This window comes from Accipiter gentilis, chromosome 23 (genome assembly GCF_929443795.1).
Source record: "Accipiter gentilis chromosome 23, bAccGen1.1, whole genome shotgun sequence".
Taxonomy (NCBI): Eukaryota; Metazoa; Chordata; class Aves; order Accipitriformes; family Accipitridae; genus Astur; species Astur gentilis.
In genome coordinates, this window is record NC_064902.1 from 8,951,947 (window position 1) to 8,977,377 (window position 25,431).

At 38.6% G+C, this 25,431-nt stretch overlaps 2 protein-coding genes across 14 annotated transcripts in view; one reads left to right on the forward strand and one right to left on the reverse strand.

Moving 5' to 3' along the window:
- CACNA1D (calcium voltage-gated channel subunit alpha1 D) overlaps positions 1–5,496 on the forward strand; it is a 238,737-nt gene extending 233,241 nt beyond the window's left edge. For all 13 annotated transcript variants that reach the window (XM_049826575.1, XM_049826566.1, XM_049826573.1 and 10 more), the window contains 3 exons: positions 1,071–1,192; positions 1,972–2,292; positions 3,308–5,496. In XM_049826575.1, coding sequence (XP_049682532.1) covers positions 1,071–1,192; positions 1,972–2,292; positions 3,308–3,601 — 737 coding nt within the window. In that variant the 3' untranslated portion in view covers positions 3,602–5,496. The remainder of the gene's footprint in view (positions 1–1,070; positions 1,193–1,971; positions 2,293–3,307) is intronic.
- A 659-nt stretch (positions 5,497–6,155) lies between these two features.
- Positions 6,156–23,955, reverse strand: CHDH (choline dehydrogenase). The gene is made up of 9 exons (XM_049826894.1): positions 23,883–23,955; positions 22,135–22,259; positions 18,271–19,078; positions 17,680–17,831; positions 13,978–14,107; positions 13,133–13,267; positions 11,899–12,041; positions 10,989–11,091; positions 6,156–10,410 (listed from the first exon to the last, which is right to left on the reverse strand). The coding sequence occupies exons 3-9, from the start codon at positions 19,022–19,024 to the stop codon at positions 9,992–9,994; spliced, it is 1,836 nt and encodes a 611-aa protein (XP_049682851.1). The 5' UTR covers positions 19,025–19,078; positions 22,135–22,259; positions 23,883–23,955; the 3' UTR covers positions 6,156–9,991.
- Between the last annotated feature and the right edge of the window lie 1,476 nt (positions 23,956–25,431).

Sequence of the window (25,431 nt, forward strand, 5' to 3'; positions counted from 1 at the left end):
AGCATTTTTTAGGATCGGGAGCTAAGGCTCACATTCCTGCATTTGGATTTACCATAGAGACAATGGAAAGAGATTCAAAGTTTGCATTAAGTGGACTGAATCACCTCCTGGAGGTGCCCATTTTAGTCTAATGGCTCTTTAAGAAACCTTGATTGTTAGTATCCAGCATTAAGTGTCTGGTGATAACTATGAGGAATCCTAAATCTATGGCACTTAACTCTTCAATTCTGTTCGCAAAAGTCTTGGTGCTGGAAAAAAAGATAACAAGAAGTTTCAGTAAGTTTCAAGAGAGCACAATTTTGTATCATGAGCTTTGTACGTGCTTTGTACAGTCAGGTTCATTCTGGTTTTCCACTATGATGCTCGCAGCTGTGAGGACGTTATCTGTTCAGTGTCCAGGCTTTCTTCACACTGAAGCTAACACGGAGGAATGATACCCATGCACTGCTTCCCATTTTTCCGCAGGCTTTCACCGAGGCCAGCTGAAACATTTCCACATCAGCCAAACATCTTGATCCAGTTTAGATTTCTATTTTTTTCCTTTCTAGTATTTACATGAATAATAACAGCATACATAACAGCAGAGACCATGGCTTATCATTGTCATAAGTAACAGAAATTGACAACGAGTCAACTTGGACTTGGATATGGTTTTTCATATTGCACATTGCTTCCAAGGAACTGGGGATTTGGTATTTCCTTTGGGAAGTCTGGTTCATTAAAATGTTTAAAACCACGGGAAGGAAAGATGAAGCTCTTTGTAACTGTTCACAGCAGTTTACAGCAAAACTGAACTTCAGTCACTGTCTGAACCAGTCTGCTGCATAACACAAGCTTGCTTTGTGAAACAGTTTCAAATTCTGTCACCTTAGGCTGCTCATCTGGCTTCTACCTAGGACTGCATTTGTTCATATGATGAATCTATCCTTTAACTTACAACCAGTTGCTTGCTTCTGTTAGCACAACTTACTTCTTACTGGGGGATATGTTTTTATTTGTGTGATAGTTGACTCACACTGGAATTCTGGAAAAGTATTTTATTTTCCTAATGAATTATGGTTTCCCTGTAGCAAATAGACGATCTTCCTTTAACTTTGAATGCCTCCGCCGACAAAGTAGTCAAGATGACATACCACTCTCTCCTAATTTCCACCATCGCACTGCTTTACCACTTCACTTAATGCAACAGCAGGTAAACACAAAATCTTATTTAACTAATAGTGAATTACATCTTTCCAGCTTCTGTAGTGTACTTCTGACTTTCATTGTTGTTTGAAGCAGTGCTAGTGAATTATGTAGTTCGCCTGTGCATGACTTCTAGGCCAAGTGTAGGCTTGTAGTTGCTAGACATGAGGCTTCTCAAACATTGACCTTCTACAAAACACTGAAAAGGAACAGTCTGCCCCTATGAGTCTCTTAAGTGTCCACAAAGAGTCAGGATGCCCTAAGGAATTTTGACCAGGACAGCATAATACGGCAACTGTCTATTAATCTTTGCCTATGCAGTTACTCAGCACCACTTGTGAGAATTTGCAAGCACAACACAGACATCTTCCAAGGCTCAATGCCCAGCTCTGACATGGCCCTGAGAAGATGGCAATTTCCATTGCCTAGAGACACCATCCAGAATGCTTGGAAAATGCTGACAGCTTCCTATCCTGTCCCTACAGGACAGAAGGAACGTTTCTATACTTTGCTTTCTTTGTTTAATATATTGTATAAGCAATTATTTTTCTGGCAACACCAAGATTTTGTGATAAATAATAGAAAATAATGCCGTAAATGCCATTTTACCCTGTCAATTTACCAATTTCGGTCCTGTTCCTCCTTTACATAACCATTAAACATCAGAAAATATTAACTTTGCGTAGCTGCTGCCTGAACAATTGATTTGAACTAGCTGCTGAAATGAGACCCGAGAATGACTGAGCACTTGAAATCACTAACTTCCAAAATTCTTCCCCTTACCAGGTCATGGCTGTTGCAGGTCTGGATTCCAGCAAAGCTCATAAACATTCACCAAGTCGTTCAACGCGTTCCTGGGCTACCCCACCTGCAACCCCTCCCAACAGGGACCGTACTCCGTATTACACACCTCTGATCCAGGTTGATAGGACTGAATCTACAGAGCATATGAATGGTAGCCTGCCTTCCTTGCATAGGAGCTCATGGTACACAGATGACCCCGATATTTCCTACCGAACATTTACACCAGCCAATTTAACTGTACCTAATGACTTTAGGCATAAACATAGTGACAAACAGAGGAGTGCAGACAGTTTGGTAGAAGCGGTAAGTATTACAGAAACCTTTGAAGTAGCTAAGAGTGTCTGTCTGTTCAGGTTTTGTGTTAACTTGAAAAAGCATGTAATTCAGTTCACATTATCTCTCTGAAAATGTGGCATTTTCAGTTTCAAAGCCCCAAACTGGTTTTAGGTAAAGACAGGGGAACTTATTTGTAGTTGTCATGTAGTAAATGATTTCTACTGAATGCAAATTTTAACATTAGTGTGTTAGAGAACTTAAGAGATTTCAAAGAGATTTGAAATTTAAGTCTTCTAGATAAGGATCAGTTATGAAGTGTTCTTCTACAATGGCTGATAGGGAAGAGATGATGCATATGCCTGTTCTCTCTATTGTTTCTGTAGAAATAGATCACCATTTTTGCAGTAATCTGAATAAAAGATCAAGAACTCCTTCACAGAGTGTACTAAATGCAGAGAGGTGAATAACAACTGCAAGGATTGATTTGCAGGTGTACTAAAGAATGTTAAGAATTCCCTTCTATATTAAAAAAGATTTAAGGATAAAGAGTATATAGCATTTCTGAATCACAGTTACTGTCCTTGCTTCCATCTATCACCTCCTTTCCATTGCTATGAGCTAAACAATACACTTGGTTACATTTTATTTGCAAATGGGACTTCATCCTTCTTCCACATAAAGTACAGAAAATGTATCTAAAATTTTGTGTTTCATGCAATTGTCCTAATTGCACCATCTGACATATATTAATTGTTGTCTTTAGTATATCAGCCTGATGATGAAGTTTATCAAAGACTACTCCCAAATTTCTAAAGAGAAAAGTCAGATGTATTGCATTATCAGTTACATTATCACATAACTGATACAGTGTGGTTTGGAGCCATTGATTTGACTGTCCTTTACACATAGAGTTTTGCTGTGGGTTGCTGTAGTGATTCAGCATGGGGTTTCTAGTATTTCTACAAATGAGAAACATTGTTATGACCTGTCTGTTCTCCTGTAATTCCATTGTATATCTCATTCTCTCCCCTCCATCTGCCAGGTACTTATATCTGAAGGCCTAGGAAGGTATGCAAAGGACCCTAAGTTTGTTTCAGCTACAAAACATGAGATTGCTGATGCATGTGACATGACTATTGATGAGATGGAAAGTGCAGCAAGTAATCTTCTCAATGGAAGCATTAGCAATGGGACCAATGGGGATATGTTTCCCATTTTAAGCAGGCAAGATTATGAACTTCAAGATTTTGGTCCTGGCTACAGTGATGAAGAACCAGAAACGGGACGATATGAAGAAGATTTAGCTGACGAAATGATATGCATTACAAGCTTATAGTATTTAGTAAGGAAAATGATTCTAATAACAGGAAAAAGTGCCTCATAGTTTAAAGATGCTAGGCACTAGCTGGAGTGAATAACCAATCACGTTTTGTACAAGTGATGTCACACCTCAAGGAAGCCATAACTAATAAATTTATTATCTCCAGGTTGCCGAAATGTGATCAGAGCTGCAGTACGTGAAGTCTCCTCCCTCAATATCTTCAGTTCCTCTGTAGGAATAAGGTTATTTTGAAACCAAGCAGATTGTGACAATCAGTTTTTTGAGGGCTATAGCAGGATTCTGAGGTGTAATATCTTGCTTGTCTTTCAACTTTGTGCTGCTGTCCTTCATAGTAGAGCAGGATTTTGTCAATGAAAATGTCTGTATAAGTCCAGCACAAAATTGCGTGGGAAATAGCAACATAAGATGAGTGATGACAACCACTAATGTCATTACCTCAGTACTCAATAGCATATCAGCTACCCATTGCATATCCATTCTAACATTGTTTTCAAACTTGCCTCCTGATTTCTTTTCTTAATGCTCTTCTAAAATACAGTTTGTCATGCTCTACCTGTTAGAGATCGTTGGAAAAAGAAGTTAAATAAATAATCTGTCATATGTAACACCAGTTTACATAGGAAAATATCATTCAGATAGTCTGTTTTATGACTATCACGTTAAGGGCAAAATAAACTGGAATAATTGCATTCTTACTAATGCATTTGCAACCAGGTTATAGTAGAATTAGATAAGATAGTTTGCTAAAAATTATATAGTAGAAATTATTGTAAATGAATTGTAATATACAACGATTTGTATTTGTAAAGAGATGTTCTATATTTTGTAATTATTGTACCGTAATTGAACTGCAGCAATATTTATGGACCCTAATTATTGTAACTCTCCACAGAATTCTAGATAGAAGTATTTTTACTTGGAATATATAGATCTATAGCATAAATATTTAAATAGAGCCACCTCTCAGTGTAAATCTCTTTTTGGGATAAAGTGTCAAGATTGAACTTGGCAACAGAACAGATTTTTTTTTTTTTTAATAATTGAGTCGTATTTCTCTGCATAAGGGATGCACAGTTGACTATTTACAGTCTTATACTTGGAAAGGTGAAAGATTTAAAGTTATTTTAACTTTTTTGATTGCAAAATAAGCTCTAATTTTATTTTTGTATTAATCCCATGCTAAAAATAAATATTAAAATCATTAAAAAATTGGCAAGTTCATGCCAGGGCATTACTGGTCATGAGACAAATAGTTTTGACAAAGTAGATTACCTACATACCCTACTTTGATAGGAAGCATCTTGGGCAGAAAATATTTCATAGGTCAATGTAAACACTTCAGTACTACTTGCTCTGCTTGGAAAGAAAAGAAATACGATAAAATGATTCTTCACAGAACCAAAAACCTTGATATAAGAAGTATATTATTTTATTGCCTCTACCTTTCTGTTGTTCTATGTGTACTGTTTCAAAGATTTATTTTTATGCAATCAAGAGAGGGCTTAGATATTGTTCACAATGCAGTAAAACCCTGAAATGTCTTTGAGGCTGAAACGACCTTGGAGGAAAATCAAAAACCACTGAAAGCTACTGTCTATTTTGTTAGCACTGGATAACAATGACTTGTTCTAACAAGTTATCTTATCAGGTTTTACCTGTAGTTCATATGCTAGATAGCAATCCAGTTCACATTTTTACAAATGTGATGTTTAAAACATGTCAATAAACATTTTGTACATAATGACAGTTTCCTATGAATAGCTTACAGACTTCCTCTGAAATCATTCTTATTTCAAATGCCAGGATAAGAACTTAAAGGTTTGTAAATTATTTCTTGACCTACATCATTTTGTATTAAAACAAATGCAAAATGTTCTTCAAAATAAAACTGTGTAATAATTTTATTATACTTGGGACTCCTTTTACTAATAGTTTTTCACCAAGAAGCTCCAAAAGTTAAATTCTGTTTACATGGTTTGAAGAATGGGAGGGAATGTGTGGAATTTAGTCATCAGTCTACACTATCATAGCATGCAAGTCTTTTATGAATGATTGCTATTAACCAGAAAGTGATTAGAGTATTTATATGAAAAGGGCTACTATTACTCCCCTACTGTCTAGGGGATTATTACTTGCCTAGATACAGATCTATGGAAACAATTAGGAAAATCTGACTAAAATCCCCTACAAAATCAGAACAAATCTTTCATGCTGTCTGCCAGGAAACACTTGGGTAGGTTACCCAGCAGCAGTCACCTTGTTACACTTTCCCAGCTTACAGAAACAAACTTTAGGAGACCAAACTGGAGCTTTCTGGATCTGGTGTCACTGTGAAATAACAATGAGTAGTTTTCAAAGTTCCACCTACTGTGGTATACCCACTTCTGAAAACCACCTTCAAGGCAAACGCAGTTGAACATTAAAAAAAAAGGAGGAAAAAATCCCAGACCAGGTTACTTAGCTGCATGGACTTTTGACAGCACATCAAATTCAGCAGACTGAGCTGAATGACAATTTTTTTAATTAATCGTTTATCCAAGGAGACAGAAAACAATACACTGACTTCACTGTATTTTCTTGCTAGTATAGTTAGTCCTTAGTTTTCAATAGTCACATGAGAGACTCTTTGGGCAGATATGCTATCCTATGAGAAAACAGTCCTTACAAAAAAAAAAATTATGAAGGAAATTTAGTTGCAAACCATATCCTATATAGTGAATGGTTTAAAGGAGAACATTACATATATGGATACATAGAATACCTGTTCAATTTTATTACAGAAGTATATGCAAAAAAGTAATCAATGCATGCACAATTACACGGTAAATGGCACCCTTAAAATACTGCCAGTCATAGTAATTACTCAATACAGAAAACCTGGAAGTTATGTGAACAATTAAAGCATATTTCATGATTTTCCAGATTTATTTATATATGTATATAATGACAGAAAACATTAGTAAGGAATTAAACATTGCTAAGTCTTTTACAGTGAAGGAAATTCACTGAAAAAGTGAATATATAAAATATATTCCTATTTGAACAGTGGGTTTTTTTGGAGCTTGGATAACAGAAGAACAGAGACTAAAAATTATACTGTAATAAGATATGCTTGTGTTCTCTCTACAATAACTCTTCATTTTAACTATAACTAAAAAAAAATGTGTAAGTGCCTTTATTATTCCTCAAAGTATGTTTCTATATTTATTTTATAGAAAATGCATGTTGCAAGCCCACTTTCCAGTTTTCCAGTGTATATATAGCTGCCTCATTTGGTTGCAGACTAATTGAAATCAGACATTTGGAAAGTATTTTAAGATGCAGAAACATCAAAAGTCCTGGTGTACAAAACCTTGAGTGGCCTTATATAAATGAAATATAATGTAGTTTTACATATACAGCTATTTTCTGCTGCTTTTAACAGCACTTCTCATACTAAGGCAACTTGAACTGAAACGTGTTTGGTTACTTTTCTTTCTTAATCTCATTGTCCCCAGCCACAGACCTCCAACTGTGTCTGAAGCATCTGCATCAAGCTATTACCATGGAAACGCTGGTGGTCTCACTCGCACTACCGCTGCTGGTTCAAGCCATGCTGGCAGGTCTAGTAACTTCCAAATTCTTGCATCAAACAGCTTTTACAGTTAACTGGGTTTGAATACATAATGTAATATCATCTGTGCATTTATAGGAAAATTTATACCTGGGTAGAACTGGGAATAATATTCAGTTATATGCTGTATTATTTTGTTAAATAAGTTAAACTGGAATTATCAGCCTGCGTTCAGCAATCCTATAAAGTGTAGAAGATGGTTAATTTTAGCTAGCAGACTGCCAGTGCTCCACAGAGCATGTTAGAATATCTTGTACCTGTTCTAAATATCCCTTAGCAGATTGACTCTGCTAGAAGTAAGAACAATTTTAACAGGAATTCAATATCAGCAACCAGATACATGCAGGAGAAACTAATGGTAGCTTGATGCTACCTCAAGATTTCCCCAGGGCAACAAAACTTCCAAATACCTGAGCCAATTTTTTAGCACTGTATCAAAGGAATGGCATGAAGGAGCCTCAACATTCTATAGCAGCGAGGCCTAAATTAATGAAGCAACTACGGTTCACACCAATGAAAATATTTAAGTGTTTAGGAGGGGAGGAAGCTGGAAGGTTCTTATGTATGTTTAGAACTGCAAGAAATGTTTCAGAAATGCCCGATTATCTGATTGGACAATGCAGCAATGCGTACCTGAACAAAAGACATACAGGCAGTTTGGCATGTATATCTAACCTTGCTATTTCCTCATCTTTTTAGAGCTTGACATAATGGCAGAGGTAGCTCTGTGTGTGTTCACTAATAAGTTATGTAAGACTAGTTAATCCCCTGCAGTTGCATAATAACAATTCCCATCTTGCATGCCCAGAGTGGAAACCCATGTTATAAATCTGCAAATGAAGGAACTTCAGTATTCTGTCTTTCCAAATTGCTTCCCCTCTCAACTGTATAGGACTGTGGTAAGTCTCACCAGTATATATTACTCTGAGTATCCCAATACTTTGTATTCCACAGGACATGAATATACCTACTGAATACCTTTAAATGAAAATCTCAAAAGCACAGGTGCTGAATAAAAATTATTTGCCATAAAATGTACACCATCCACAGTTCGTGCTTTCCTTAAACGCACAGTTGCATCAGATGACTTGTCTTATTAACACAGCTAATCAATCACCTATGACTTAAAATAGTCTTGCTCTTCCTCTCATTCCAAAAGAATGCATTACATACATAGAAAGGGTTTACCTGTCTCCTTTTAGAGCAGAGTTCACTGCTGTCATCTTCCATCTTCAGTATTTTTGTTTGTTTTTATGCAGATACTCTAATGAAATAAGTCCTTTCCCTCAGGTAGCAGCAGGGCTTCCAACCACTGCCTTACAGCCAGCAGCACTAGGTAGAAGTATGTGCCTTAAACATCTGCAGTTGTCCCTCTAGCCAACATCTGAGTCAGCAAGTTTTTTTACAATCTGCTCAAATGGTGTAAAATTCCATTTTTTCTGCAAAAAAAGTATTCTGTTTACCACAAGTCTTGAGCAATCTTAGGCTACAGAAGCTTTTACTTTATAACTTAACAGCTGCCTAGTCAGAAGTTATTTTGGAATACTTAATAAATCCAAACAATTCAACGGATTCAATTTCATTCCATGAGTGCAGTTTCTTTAGATTTGTTTTTTTAAAAAAATCAGTACCTGAAAGTTAGATTGACACAGAAAGGAGCCATGAAAGATCATGTGTCTTGCTTTACACATCTGAAGATAGTAAAACAAAGATTTAAGTCCTAACTAAAATATAGCATTGATTCACTAAGTTACTTGCCATATCTGACCTTATGCAGTTATTTTGAGTAACCTTTCATTTTAAATCTATCTATCTTGGCTGTAATTTTTTTTAATAAAATTTGAGTGATAGTAAGGCACTGTTCAGAATATTTGCTGAGAAGTATCTTTTCCAAACACTCATCTTTGATCAAGGACCAGTAACTTTAAGGATGTTATAGGAAGTGCAGATCTCTTACTGTGCTAACTGATAAAGTGGTACAACTAAATCAGCTTAAAATGTGAAATGAATACTGAGCTCCTTGCGAAAAAAGCAAGGAGAAAGACCAGTATATTTTTATAAATATCAGCTCCTGTTCTGCATTTTTTAGAAAAATAAGTTTCTGATAAATACAATGTATGTCTTCTTTCTGACTACTACATATACAGTTAAGGCTACCAAGTATGGTGAATTTTCAGTGAGGATTTGTAAACTGTGCATTCTTCTCATAAAAACCCCCACATTTGACAAATTCTGAACACACACAGGTTCCTCTCTCTGTCCTATGAATTCAGATGCGAACTACTTTGGCCTGTGAATATGAAACTGCACAAATGCTTACATTTAGTTAACCATTCTTTGCAGGATGTGGGGATTACTGACTAGCTGTTATCCTGGGTAACACCCACAGCAGTTAAAATTCTTCCTTTAAATAACAAGGCATACCATAATGATTTTCAAAACACACATTAATCTCTTCCATTCCTCATGCAATTGCACAGTATTTCTGGCTTATGTGCACAACTGTCTTGTCATTTAGAAATAGCTTCTCTTCAACAAAAAATTTGAATTGTACCACAAAAGGTCATGTTTAACTAAAATAAGCTGCTTAAGATGACTGATTAAAAAAATGAATAGGTAGTCTAACGTAAGAGAATGGTTCAAATTAATGTTATTCTAATGGAATATGTTGGTTTGCATGATATTTATTTTGTTGGCATGTTCAGTGTGAGATACCAACATGCTGATGAAAGCCTAAGTTGCAAAAGATGTGAAAGGATGAGAACATTTGTTTATCTCTGTGTTTCCAAGGTCTTGGGCTTATATACAGGAACATTTTTCTCCTGAAGCGATGGGAGGCCCTTAATAATATCTGCAGCTTTCTCTGCTATCATAATAGTTGGGGCATTCAAATTTCCACTGACAACACTGGGCATTATTGAAGCATCTACCACTCTCAAGTTTTCAACTCCAATGACTTTTGTTTGGGGATCAACTACAGCAGTTCTATCTGAAGGCTGACCCATTTTACAAGTGCAGGAAGGATGATAAGCACTATCAGCCTTCTGCCTTATGAAAGCATCTATTTCTTTGTCAGACTGAACATGGCTTCCTGGTTGAATTTCAGGCCCGCGAAATTTTTCAAAAGCTTTCTGAGCAAAGATCTCTCTGGTCAACTTGACACACTGGCGGAATTCCCAAATATCTCTTTCTGTATGAAAAGAAAATAAGAAAACTGTAAGTACACTGTTAATTTAATAATACATACAGAGTGCATAACAGAAAAAAATAGTATCAAAGAAAAAAGAGGAGGGAAAGTCTCTCACTTATTGCTGAAAGCCGTAATGAAGTAGGGTATTTTCCAAAGTCACAGATGTTTACATTCACTGTGAACAAAGCTGTCACTTATATTGCACAATCCCAAAAAGGAATAGATGAGCTATGAAGAATTGCCTTTATTTCACCATACCCACTGTCTAGCCAAGGACACGAGTCTCAGCACAAAGAAGCAAACCAGATCCATTCCTTCACAAGCAGAGGAGGGGATGAAATGAACAGCATGATGCAGCAAACGCTAAGAACCCTGACTGCATCCCCAACAGGAAATTCTTTTTGGTTTATACAGTGCTTTGCACAATGGCCTCTTTTGATACTGACTTTTATAAATGAGAAATAAAATAACAATGCACCAAACACCACTTCTGAACTGGTCTTGAGTAGATATGAAAATCTGCTACTGAAACAGGCAGGAAATAAGTTGACATCAGAGCAAGGAGAGGCTGCATTTACCTGTTGACATGTAGTTAGGCTCAATGATAGGATGGTCATTTGGGTCTGTACTCTTCAGCTTTAGCCAGCCCACACTCATGCTCCTCATGGGTCCCACGTGGACCTGCAACACTCATGCTATATTCATGACACAATCCCACCAGACGTATTTCCAAATTCAGTATGAACTTTTTTTTGCAAGCTGGATGGTCTTTACAAATTAAGCGAATGTAAACATTAAAGGGAGACACTGGGAAATGCCTTTGAACATTTTTCCATTTTAAACAAATTTGTTGTAAATATGATATTCCATAAGTGGAAGAGAATATACCTGTCTCACCATCTCACAGCTCTTCTTTTAATTTAAAATACAACCATTCCAATTTAGCCGTAGCAGAGCATTCTAATACAATCAGAACGCAGACCAAATTGCTACCATCACTGAAGAAAAGAGATTAGCAAGAAGAAACAGTGACAGTTCCCCAGCATTAGCACAGAGTTTTGGAACAAGATCGTAGTCTAAAATGGGGCTTAGATTTGTGCTAATAAATGAGTGGCTTCAAACATTCTCGCTTAAACCTCTGCCTAAACTGCAGTGGAACAGGGGACGCTTTGTTTTAGTTTTGTACAGCATCTAGCACAATGGCATGCTAATCAATAGCACTATGGCACTTCAGTAGTGCAAATACTTGAACAGTAGTTCAATGCTTGCCTACTTTTCCAGAGATAAAAAGTAACATAATTTTGGTAGCCATCTCAGATAACAAGCTCATGGTTTCTCCCCAATGTAGGAGGTTAAGCCAGCTCTTTTGTATTATAGCGAACAAAGTATTTTTCAGTATATAGCCAAATTATCATATTTATAATAGAGCATAAGCCTCCTTGCCAATTGCTACAGAACATTACTGAAATATCTTCTTCAACAACTCACCTGGTAAGCTTCCATTGTGGAAGCAACTCGGCCATGATCAATCACCTGAGAAGGGAGAAAGTGGAACTGAATGTCGGGGTGAGGAACCCCTGGTTCACTTCGAATAAACCCACCAGATTCTAAGTGGGCAGTGGCTCCCTCACCTGGAGAGTGTAAATGAGAGAGAAAATGCCATCAAAAGACCTCAGAAAAGTAAGAAATCCACTTCTTAACCCTTGGTTTCACTACTATGAATAATTTACATATACTGTGGCAATTGCAAGGAACACAAATCCATTATGAATAACTTGTTGTTTAAGCAATATGCACCACTTTTTAATTGCAAAATAAACGTAAATATGCATAATTTTGGAAATCCCATTTATTCGAGGGTGGGATGTTAGTTATCTCACTGTAACTAGCAGGCCTAGAGTCTAACTTCAGAGGCAGATTTGGTCCCAGGATCCTAACAGGTGTAGAGGGAACTGACTACAGCATCCTGGTATTACTGCACTGCACGCTCCATGACATGCAGTATAGTTATCCTATCAGTCACATGTAAGAGGCAGAGCCATCCACAGTACCTACCCTGAAGGGGAAAGATGAAGAGCCTGCAATGCCCCTCATGTTATTTTCACAGCCATTTAAAACCCTAAATTAGCCCTCAATATTTATTTGCATGGTAAAAAGACACATATACCCAGCGTAAGTTGTCAAATACTAACATTCTACTGATTTCACAGCTTCTTTTTAAGGTACAACTTAAGCTGGGTTACTGTAAAATGAGTGTGTTAACAAAAGTCACTTCTGTTTTACATGGAAGCCTAAAGGGTTCTGACCAGAGCAACAAACTAATTCTTTTGGGGCAACTATACAGAAAACTTAATTCAGTTCAACAATATGTTTTTGTTGACACGATTTCTATTTCAAACAGAATTTCTTCTTCATTTTTTACAACAGCTTTTCTCAGTAGCACTGAGATTTTTAAATGTAGAATTTTTTTAGAAATGAGATATAAAAATGTTAAAAAACAGTGTATAAAACCCGCCCTTGTTACCCAAGATATAATAACTGTTTCAAAATATGCTGATTTAGAAAAAAAAAATAGTTCAAGTCCATTTGCAAGCTCCAGTTATTTTCAAGAATATGAAAAAAATTATATATGAAGCCTCCCAGACTTTGAAATTCATGGATAAAAGGATGTAATAATTGTAACTCAATCAATGGTAGAATGATTGCATACTGTGTTTCATACCTGTAAACTTCCAAAGCCATTCTAGACCAATTCTCACCATATTAACTGGCTTCTGTGCATTATATAGAGTAATAGGTTTGGTGCACTTTTGCTGGACGTACACTTCTAAATGATCTTGAAGGTTCTGGCCTACTCCTGGGGGAGAGTAGAAAGGGGGAGGAGGGAGAAGAAAGGAAAAAAAAAAGAAGTTATTCCACATGGAACAATTATACACAACATTTGCAACCAGAAAACAGCATAAATGGGAACTAAACTAACCTCTTACAAGGGCAGTGATGACTAAGACCAAGACCATGAGTCATACCAGCCTTTTGCTCATGTCAGAATAAGGTTTTACATAAACAGAGCATAACTAGAATGAAAATAGAAAGTTAAATGGCAGACATATCACTTGTTCTAAAATTGCCAGATATGACTTCTAAATACAGTACTAGCTTTTCTGGTTTTAAGGAAAAGTTCATGTTATTCCTTCTATCTTTGAATAGATATGACAGTAGGAGTTTATGCAATCTGTTGTGAATCAAAACTCATTCAAAATTATAAATTCTAAGTATGCTGCTTTATTTAAAAAGTACACAGTGGTATTTTTCAGAAAGGTATTTTTCACTATCAAATGTAGTGAAGAAAGTGTAGGAGTTTATTGCTCAGTACTAAAATCAGTGCATGTTTCCACTGATTTTTAACACTTACTTTTTAGTCCACACAACCTGACATAAAGACAACTGAATTTCATGGATTCATTTTATGGCTAGGCCGTAACTCAAACATATGACTACAATTTCATTTAATGGTCTTTGAATTGCAACCACAGGAAGATGTAAGGTTAAAAGAAATAATAAAATTACCAGGAAGATGGCAAACAACAGGGATCCCCAGTTTTTTTAGATCATCTGCATTGCCAATCCCAGACAACATAAGCAGCTGTGGAGAATTTATGGCACCTCCACTTAAAATAACTTCTTTACTGGCAAAAGCCTAAAAGGAAATGAGCACAAAAGTCCTAACATTATTAAGCTTGATCTGAATGCAAGCAGCATGTCAAGAGCTTCTGTTCAGATATGCTATTCTGATCCAGATTAGACACCCTTCCCTCACATTTTTCTCATTCTAAATGTATTCCTATCTTGCCAGAAGTTTCTGCAGAGAAAAATGATCAAGCTTTCACTTTCATAATTTCTGTATTTATTCCCGTTCAAACTGTATGGCACACAAACATTCAGCTCAGCCAGTACCATGGCTGCCAATAAACTCCTGTGCTACTTGCCAGGGGAAAAGTACCTGTGACAATTGGATCAATCAGCTAAGTCTATCTTCCATTTTCAATACCAGTTTGCAAACTGAAACTTCTAAGGAAGATTTTGAATTCAGAGACATACTAGCTCAAAAGTTCTCGAGAGCTTATTTTCTTAATTCAACCAAGACTAATGTTTGGTTTCTTAGCTTATTGTAGTCTTCAGATGCCCCTCAACCACTAAAGCGCTACTATGAAAACTCTGACTGCAGGCATATACATAATTCTGTTTTGCTGACAGATTTTCATCAAACAATTTGAGTCTGAGCCCTGAGCTGGTCATGCTACAGGCTGCTAAACTATTCCTCTGCCTTTGACTCAATTTTCTGTGCTGGATAGTTCTTCTTCTAGAACCTTCTCTGCAAGTATTTTTGGCACATCTTCTTTCCAGGATTTCTGCCCCAAAATATTCTCATTTAGCAATACCAAAATCCTTCTCTGTGTCATTTGTATCTGGGGGCTAACTCTTCCCTGTTGCCACATCTCTTAAATTTAGGATCAGAACTACCCCCCTTAGTGCTTTTCACTGTTAAAAGGGAAAACTGTGTGGAGTAAGAAAATATTGACACCCTCCACCTTTTTCCTTTACTCTGAAAGAGAACAATGTGGGTGAACCCAACCTTGTTCAGCCTGTCCCTTTCTATTCCAATGAGATGGCTCATTAACACACACACATTGGATGCACTCCATCCTACCTAGTTGCACGTATGTTGCCTGTTGAAATGTAAGATATCCTTTGTATACACACTGAGTTAGGTAGTTGATTACAAACTGAATAGTAATTCTTGCACATTAGAAAAAAAAGATTCAAGATTCACCTGTCCTTAAGAAAGAACAACTGTACCACAGAAGAAACAAAAAGCAACATATCTGGTATTGCTCATCTGCATTCTCCACTTTCGTAGAATGTAAGGTGCTATTATGAGTAGCTGCTTGTTTTTATTTTAGATGAGACATTTAACTTCTAAAGCAACATTAAAAAGTGCTATTTTTTTTCCTGTAGTATAGTGAAGTGTTAACAGATTAGCATGGAGTGCATATTAACTTGTAGTAATCCTGTCCGTTTTGTATGACACCTCAGCTATACAGAATGATGGTGAATGAGATTGTTGCTAGTAATAAGATCAAAATGTAGTAAGAAGATAAATTTTGATAAATTGTTTCCACACTATTTATCTGATATTGCTGATGGATAGCCAATGCTGATATTTTTTGTTCATTATTGTTTTGCTCCAGGCAATCATTAGTACGTTAAGACTAATACATGGCATACCTGTGACTGCAGAATCAATACCTAGGTCTGCATTTTGCATGTTACACAAATATAACTTATTTATATTTTCTAGGGTATACAAAGAACTTGTGCCAGTTTGTTCCAGGTAGCATTCAAATGATGCTCATTCAACCTATGCTCACTGCAAAGTCAGCAGTGTAGTTATTCCTAGCCCATATACAGACTTTCATTGTGCTTAAATCTAACATGCAAAGAGGAAAAACTGACTTTGAAACATTTTTATATGGGCTATTTAGGCTATGATACATTAAAAACATTCTTCCCCTTCAAATACACTTTTCTGCTTGATTCTGAACTCAGAAACTCCAGGAATGTTCGCTCTACCTTCCCTACTTTTGTCAAAGGGCTTACTGGAATCCTGGGAGCTCACCAGGACCCCAATATCTACTGAAATAACAATTAAGTCACTAGCTTGATGAATACATTTTGTATCATGCTTGAATCAGGTTTTGATGATCTTTTAACTCTACTGATGACTGATGTAAAAGAGATCCTGCCTAAAATAGACTATAAAGCCAAAACCAGTTTAATGTAACCAAGTGTTTCATCTTAATGTTCATAATGTAATAAAATTTTTAGCTCTTCCATCCTGACAGGTATAAAATTTTCCAGAAAGTAAAAGCAGGCAAGTCCTGCAATTTTGATGTTGGGGGGAAATACTTTGAAGGTGTACTTTTTGTGATATATGCTATAAATACGTATCATTCACTGTGTATAAATCATACATGTATTAATATGTATGAAAATTCATAGCAATTAAAGAATTTTGCAGTTAAAGTGGTCCTGTATTCAGAAAGTATTTGATCATATGTAATTAGCTTTCCGAGACTTTCTTTGACAAAATTAATCTTAATAACGGCACAAGGACACCAAGTAGAGACACTGTTTTCGCAAACATTTAATAGCTCATGAAATCTATTAAATTTTCTGCAACTTTTGGTTTACATTGTTAAAATTATTGTCATTACCAATCCACTCAGAAAACAACAAATTTGTTCTGTGCATTAGAAAATGAAAGAACAGTTTATTTATATTGCCTTTTAACTTTTAGCAGGTGTTCAGTCACAGAACACTTGTCTGTTGAGTCTTGTAAGCCTTATTGAACTCGAACCATCAAATTTGTACTCTCCCCTCTTTAGGATATTACTATTACATTTTTTGATTGTTTTATAATCATTTGTGACTAAATATCTTAAGTTATTAACATATAAAAACCTTTTAGGCAATTTCCTAGGTACATACTCCATAATCAGCTATAATAGTAGAGTTAAGCGAAATGAGAATGTTTTAGCTCTTACAGAAGTCAATGGATTGAAAGCTGCATAAACTGAACTGTTTATCCACAGAGTTAAGTTGTAATGGCAATTCAAGCTTCCTTCCACATGATCGCATGTTCAGTGGAAGTTGGACTGAGACTGAAGAGTATTCATTCCACAAACAACCATAAGACATGTTTCATCATTATGTTTCACTATTACTATACCAAAACTCAAGACATAATGGCATACTTCTACATAAGTAGAAGTGAATGACTCATTATTTATCCCCTGAGCCATTCAGATTTCAGTATCTAGCTTTTACAGATTTTGCTATTCCAGAACAGCATTTTCAGAACTGTTTTTCAGAAACATCAGCATTTCAGCACACTAGTCAATATGCTGAGACAGCCATGATTGCACCATAGGTTCCAGCCAGAAACCTTACACAACAAGGTAAGGTAACATCAAGTTAAGGCTTGTCCCCTCAATACTGAGAGATGGAAATATAATGGAGATATTAATCTCTAAATCGATACAGCTGAAATATCACCTACTGTAAATCAGATACTGGAAGAGACAACATAGCATCTGAAAAGCAGACATTTTGCATATTAAAGTGTCACTTTTAATGAAAGTTTGTTTTTAAAAAAATCAATTTTGCTTTGACTCATACCTTTCATACTGGAAAATAAAAATCTCTTACCTTTTTCCTTTGCCCACTTTTCACATACTCAACACCAATAGATTTTGTTCCTTGAAACAAGATTTTTGTTACAAGTGTCTTCTCTGCAACTGACAAATTTGGGCGTGATATGGCTGGGTGAAGGTAAGCACTAGCTGTGCTCCATCTTTGACCTACAATGTATGTTTATATTAAACATTAAAATAGTCAGGCTCAGTATTCTCCAGGATTTTAGCCAATAACAATCAGGATGTTAACAAAGGGAAAGCCTTCATAGGGTTTTATAGAGTTCAAAGCAAATGTGATTTGCTATAACAACTAAAGATTTTATTTTAACATAACAGATTTCACAATGACATTCTGAAAACCTACTCCCCCAAGCTATGAATCAAGACTTGCATGCCAATGCAATTTTCAATTAAATACACCCTAGACTGATAGCAAGCTGCTGTGAAATGAACAGGGTGTAAATACAGAGTGCCATAGCTATTAAGTAATCTAAAGAACCAAATGGTATTCAGTGCAGATTACATGTCCATATTCCAAAATGCTTTCAGAAGTGCCACTGGTGGCTCAAAAATACAAATTACTTAGGACCCCTTTATGATTTACCTTGGTGTACAGTCATGTCCATCCAGCCAAATCCTTCTTGCTGATAGCCATTCATATCATCTGTGAAGGGATACCCAGCTTGCTGGGTTGCCTCCAGGAATGCATGATGAAGAGGATGGTTTGTTTTCCCTCTTGACACATGCAGGGGTCCATTTCCACCTCTGTACTGATCTGGCCCCAGTTCATGTGCCTGTGCTTTCTTAAAATAGGGCAAGCAATGTTCATAGTCCCATCCTGTAGCCCCTTTCCTGCTCCATTGATTATAATCTTCTGCATGCCCACGCACATACACCATAGCATTGAGAGAAGAGGACCCACCCCACACTCTTCCTCGGGGCCAGTACATAATTCGGTTATCCATATGCTTTTGTGGTGTTGTGTGGTAATACCAGTTATACTTTTCATCACAGAGGTTGTAAGTTAACGCAGCAGGCATATGAATCTTCCACATCAGCCTTTTACTACCTAGGAACGTATCTTTAGGGCCTGCTTCCAAAAGTAGTACAGTACTGAGGGGGTCTTCAGTCAACCTGTTGGCTAATACACACCCTGCTGATCCAGCTCCAACAATGACATAATTATAAGTGTCTGCCTTTTCAGAACTAAGTTGAGATGACGTACGTGAAATTTTTAATTGTTGCTCATTGATGCCCAATATGTTTTTTAATATGTGTGCTTTAAACAGAGTTCCTGTTACTTTGTGCATCTGATTCACAGGGCTGCAACATATAACTCCTTTCACTAAGTATGACATCTTTACTGATAGTATCGCTCTTGCAGAATTTCTAACAAAAATCCAGGTTTTACCCTAGAAAAACAAACAAAAATCCTAATTAAGATGTAAGCATTAATAGAGTGCATGACCTCTAAAATGTCAGTCATTTTCAGGTAAAACTGGTATACTTTACCCATTCTTGCTTTCCAAAAGGTTAACAACAATGCCAATAAACCAATAAACGTTTACTCTGAAACTTGCTGTCTTATTATTCTTTTAATGCAGTCTGTGCACCAGTCAAGTGGCATATTATTTTGTATTATATGCAGCCTGATTTTGATTTGCTTCTTGCTCCTGAGATAGATACATGAAGCACACTTTCAAGTATTTGCCAAAACCATAAAGGATGGAAAACTTTGCTTATCTTGTAGTCTCTATTCATCTGCCTCTAATAGGTAAGAATTTAAGAAAACAATTTCATAAACTTCTCTGTGACAATCAGTGATATTGCATAGCCAATTCACAACAATGGAAGTTATCAGTATGCTCACTCTAGCTTCTGCCAGACCGAATCCAGGACAATGTCTCTACAAAACACATGTGTAACAGTGAAACTCATTTTCAGCTATCCCTAAGGTGAAAAACTGCTGGTTTTTGAGGTATGTCTCCTAACATACCAAAGGCAAAATCTATTAATCTGTAGCTTTTTACCTTATTTCTAAAACTGGATCCTGCCTGAGTGCTCTGAGGATAGTTACAATCTAATACCACCAGATCCTTAGGCTGAGTAGGAATGGCAATTTTTTTTACCTTCAGAAAAGCCCATGAGACTTGCAAGCAACACAGGTTTAACTCTGTGTTGCACAGGTTCAGGTACAGGGACTAAATGCAAGATTTTCACTGCCCTTGTAAGCATCAGAGTTACCAATGCTGCTGGCCAGTCTGAAGTGTGTTTCTCTTGCTTTCTCCCCTTGAAACCGTTCCTCTTGGTATAAACAATTAGTGAAAATGGATATCCTTGGGCTGTATATAGTATTTCTCCCTGGCCCATGGCTTCTATCTAAGCAGTTGCCTTGGATTCTAGGGACAGCAATTTATCCAGAGGCTGTTATGCTGTAATGCACTGCCCATCTGAAAGAGATAAGCAAGCTTTCTCCTGGCAATATATTGAATATGGTATTATGTCTGTGAAATCTAATTTTTCAGAATTGAATTAGGTTGTTAATGTTGATTTTCATACATTCAAGTTTCATAGTTATCCAACATTTTGTAATATAAGCCTTATATTTTTGTAAAATGTCTGGGTTTTTTCACTAAAAGAAAACATGTCTTAATGAATCACTGAAATAATCAGCTTTTTCTTACTAAAAGGTGGAACAGAACTGTAGTCATTTTCTTAAGTGAAACTCTACAATGTACAGTTTGGGAGCACACACAAGCTCTTAAGGCACAACTCTGTAACAAAATTAGGTGCAGGTTCCTGATAAATGTCAGAAGCCTTCCATATACAACTGTATTTATTTACAATTTGATGTACAATCTCATATGCAAAGGTTTGGGTTTTTTTCTTCTCAGGGAAAGGATGGGAAGAAGCAGACATCTCTTACTCTCCTCTAGGAAAAACTTGTAATAGGCTTTCCTTCTGGAAAATGAACAACTAACCATGGAGAACAGTTTGCTCTATTAAAAAAAAATAATTTAAAAAATGCAGGGGATAGGTCTGAGCCCAGGGTTCACACAGCTGATTCTCACATGGCTAATTCAAAATTGATCCCAGGTGAAGGTGGAGTTGTCTTTTACAGGTGGAGAATATTAAAGGTTTTTTCTTGGAAAGGTTTGGTAATTTCCGGTGATACAGCAGAAGAGGAGGCAAAGGTAGAGAGGTTTTTACTTGTTTAGGGGTTTTTTTTTCCACGACTTGTTTGTGAGGGCTACAATTCTGAAGCACCTATGTTTAACCTGCAGAACTGATGGGTCACAGGACTTTATTTTTCAGGAAAAGAAGACTGCTGATGGGGTTAGTAGAGTATGGGCCTGGGCCCTGATAATCTGGAAAAGATACTTTGTCCCTATAATGTGAGTTGTTTCTGTTTTTTGCTGGTGGAGATTCACCATAATGAGATGAAGTGATCAACCTTACTCCTGAGGAAGTAAACCCTCAAACTTTGGTGCTACAGATGGCCAACAGTTATTGTTCAGATACGTAGGGTGCACAGACTCTGGAATAAGTACTGGCCTGCTTATTTTGGTATGCCATCAAATATTACTGTGCTTCCTAACCAGAATGCTCGCTGTTGAGCCTACAACCTACCTAGTTGTTGGCTGCAAAGAGGGTAGATTCTGCAGAATCCCTGGAACCTTGTTTAGTCAGAGACTGACTTACTCTAGTAGTGCTGGAGGCTGTAGTGCTACAGCATAAGCAGTGGCTATTGAGCTCCTAAAAATAACTATCTTAAGTGATGCTCCAAAGGCTGCATTGATGTTACAGGACTAAGTGTTTGTCTCTTGCCTTATGCCAGAACTCTAATGCTGAAGTCTAGACCCTTTTAAAAGCTGATTTGTTAAGAGCTTCTCACATATGCAGGCTTTGAAACTCATAGACCAATTCAACCTTGTATTGAAGGGGTTAGTGTCGAGGACTGAGATCATCAAGTCCTGAAATTAGAACATGATGATACTTTTCTCTAAAATGATCTATGTAGTTCTATGAGGATACATGGGTTTATGACAGTTCAAGTTCTTCTAAAGAAGATTATCTTGTGGAAATTTGCAGAAGTCCCTCTTTGAACAAGAGAGTATCAGTCAAGAAGCAACCTAATGCATCTTTGCTCTCAACTTTCCCTTAGTTTTATCTAGCTGGTTTTGCCAGGGAGAATTTACAACCTGTGAAGTGTTCTGAAGAACTGTATTTCAGCAAGAATGTGATTTTTTTCCAATAATTGGGAAAAATAAAAATCAAGTTTTTACCTTAATAGGTAGAGTCATCTGAGGCTTTGAGATGTGCTGGGGAAGCTGACCCAATTTACCTGGTAGGGAACTATAGCTTTATGGCCAGCTCTATTAAATATTGTAGTGGCTATGTCAAAACAAAATATGTAGAAATAGGGAGGTTTACACAACGTGGTTCTACTGGAATGCTCTGTACTTACCACCAAAAAAAAGTTGTCTTTTGGGCCTTAATGGATATTACTGCAAGTCTTTATCTGGATTCTTGCATATCATGACCTCTTTCTGAACGCGTAGTAAGATGTTCCTCAGGAATCGGTGAACAGATCTGCAGAAATGCATATGGCAGCAACATAAAATATATTCACTGTATTGCACTAGAGCTTCAAGATCTGGAGCTCATTTTTAAAAAGCCTGTACTTACAGGTATTATCGCTATTGAGCAGGGCCTATAAACAGTGGTCTTCTAAGAGTGAGGAGAGCAGGAGCATCTCAGCAGGAAAAGTCTGTTGCTACAATTTAATAATATACCTAATTGTACACCAGGTAGGTAGAAGTGGGCAGTAGAGTTCTGAGGTTAGGTGTTTGGTGCTCCTTGGAACATTGCAACACATTTCTTGAAGCAGTATCAGGCTTGCATGAGAAATAAATGCTGATGTAACCTATGGGTACCTACCATTGCAACTCTACAGGTGTTGATTTGGGGTCACAGTCTGTGAAAACAGACTTCTCTAAGGGACTGTGAAGCTGTGATAGGTGAAGAATGTGACACCACTTTTTTTTTTTCTTTTTAAGAGTGGGAGAGACAAAAAGAAGAGAAAGATAGGCAAGAGGCTGCACAAGGCATCTAAGGACTAAATTAGCTTGCCTTCTCTGTGAGAAAGCTAAGCAAAAGTGCTAGGATTCAGCCCAGGGACTAGACTTCTTACTCCTAGACTTCTAGATTTACAGGGTTCACAGTCCACAATAAAGAGCAGAGGGTAGGTGTTCTGCATGCATGGGGGGGATATACTGAAAAATGGACAGTAATGAAGTGGTTCTATAAGTGGAGGAGGTGGCTAATCTAAAAAAGTTACAGGGCACTGGGCATAATTACTGTTAGCCAAACTGAACTGTCTCATTCTTTGATATAACTGGAAATAAGAGTGATCAAAATATGTACCAAGACAGTTAGGGCACCCACTGTCTGGGCTAGAAGGCGGAATTACCAGCCCAGAAAGCCAAGTCTAATGTTCCTTTTAAGTAACTGTGGTAGTATTTTTAACCTACTCCACCACATATATCGGTCAGTTTTATAGTTAGGTGTTACTTCATGTTTTTCATTGCTTTTTTGTCGTTGTCGTTTTACCACCCCACACTGCAGATGGTGTACACGGTTTAAATTCATCTGCTGTGGGAGTGTTTTGGACTAACTTTCCCTGCAGTCCTAGAAAAACAAGTTCATTCACTTACAGAAAAGCTGTGGTAAGTTTCACTTCCATGGCCCAAACTGTCCATGTGCCTCACGATTTCCTGCTCCATGAACAAACGTTACCCGCCGGCCCGGGCCGTCGGGCTGCTGTAAACTCCCGCAGCTCCGCGGGCTGCCCGCGACCCTGCTCTGGGGGCGCCTGCGGCGGCTCCTGCTCCGCACGAAGGCCGGGGGCCGGGGCCGGCTCCCGCCCGGCCGCCCCGAGAAGGAGGGCGACCGCGGGGCCTGTCCCGCTCCCCTCCGCAGGACGGGGCACCCGCGGGCCGCGTCTCTCCCCCTCCCGGCGGGGGAGGCCTGCGCCTCCTTCGGAGCCGCTGGGGTGTGTGTGAGGGGCTGCGACCGGCGGCGGAGCAGAGAGGGCCGCGCTGCCGAGCGTCGGCAGCCGCCGCCCGCCCCTGTCCCGTCGCGGCCTCGCTCCCGCCCTCTCCCGCCTCCCAGGATCTCCCCTCAGGGCCTCCTCGGGCCTCCGGCCCCACTCACTCGCACGCCCTGCGCGGGTAAAGCCCCCGGCGGCGCCGCTCGTCGCAGCTCCCCAGCGCGGAGGACGGGGACGTCCCTGTGAGGCGCTGGGGCCGGCGGCGGGAGGGGGCGGGCGGCGCCGGGGACTGGTCCCGGCAGGGGGAGAGGTCCGTGGGGGAGGCAGGGCCCGGGGAGCGGGTGGGACTTCCCTCAGGAATGCACCCTTTGGCCTCCGCGAAGGAGGTGTCACAGCGACTTCGTGCTGTTTCGAAACCGGGCGGAGCGGCAGCGGGCCGAAGTTCGCCGCCTCACCCGCCCCGGTGGGGCGGCAGCCCTCCGTCCGCCGCGCCTCGGCGGGTCCCCGGGCCGGTGGTCGCTGGGTGAGACCCCGGGCACCCTGCTGGAGGGCTGCGCTCCGCAGCTGGGCCGGGATTTGCAGGGCGAGCCTCGGGCTGGGATCCTTCGCCGGGTGGCGCGTATTTGGAAGCGAGCAGGGGGTGCCAGGAGTTGTCCCACCTCGCCCGTCGGTGTCCACTAACTCGTTACCTCAGCCGTAACGGCCAGCCGCTTTTAGCAGTCACCGTTGATAAGCGCGTGTTCAGCAGTAATGCTCAGCAGTGTCCCACTGGGTAGCCGAAACTACTAAAAATACCACAGGGCCTTTGTAACCATCACGTAGCTTTATCTTATATTGGCTTTGTCCTCTAAGTATCTTCAGTGTATCCTACTTCTAGTGCGTGTTCGTTGTAGGTTAAACCGCATCAACGTGTGGGGCAAAGATCCCATAAAATTCCTCGGGAAAAGGCCAAGGATCGATATTGTGTGAAGAGTCGGTGCCGCTGCTCACCTGGGCTGCTGGAGAATGAACCCAAGAGTCTTGTTTTCCCGTTCAGGCGGTCATGGTAGAATAACGATGATATAATGAAGACTAATAAAGATAACTGTTGTGAGAACTTACTCCAGACATCTGTAATGAGGACAGACTCTGCTACAACACCTTTGATAGTGCTTGTAGATGCTAATTATTTTCCCAAGTCCTTCCTTATCACTCTGGTTGGAATGTGTTGGATGATTAATAATTTTCTGGGGTAATTGCTTGTTAATGGTTTTGCCTTTACTTAGATAAGCAGAAAATAATGGAAGGTCTCTGGGTGGTTGTTTATTCATACTTAGGCACTGAACTGTGAATTTCTGAATAATTATTCATTAATGGAAAAGAGTAATTGTGCCCTGTGGAACTCTGAGTAAATGTTTAGTTGATATAAGTGGTCTTTAGTATACGTGGTGATTAAGAATGCTTGAGACCAAGCTGATGGGTGTTTGCAGTATGTCTGGATATTTTCTTACACCTTGAATGCTTTTATTCAGTAAGCAAGTAAAAATACTGTAGAAAAATATGCATTCAATGTGTATTAGAATATACAAAGAACACATAAAAATATGCATGAACTATATACATTTAAGAACTACTCTATTTCTTTTCAGTGAATAGTGGGGTTTTGATACCTGCCTGCATAACACCAGCTGCAGTGGAGTCCTAGTCCCTTGCTAGAGCTCTTAGGAACACTCT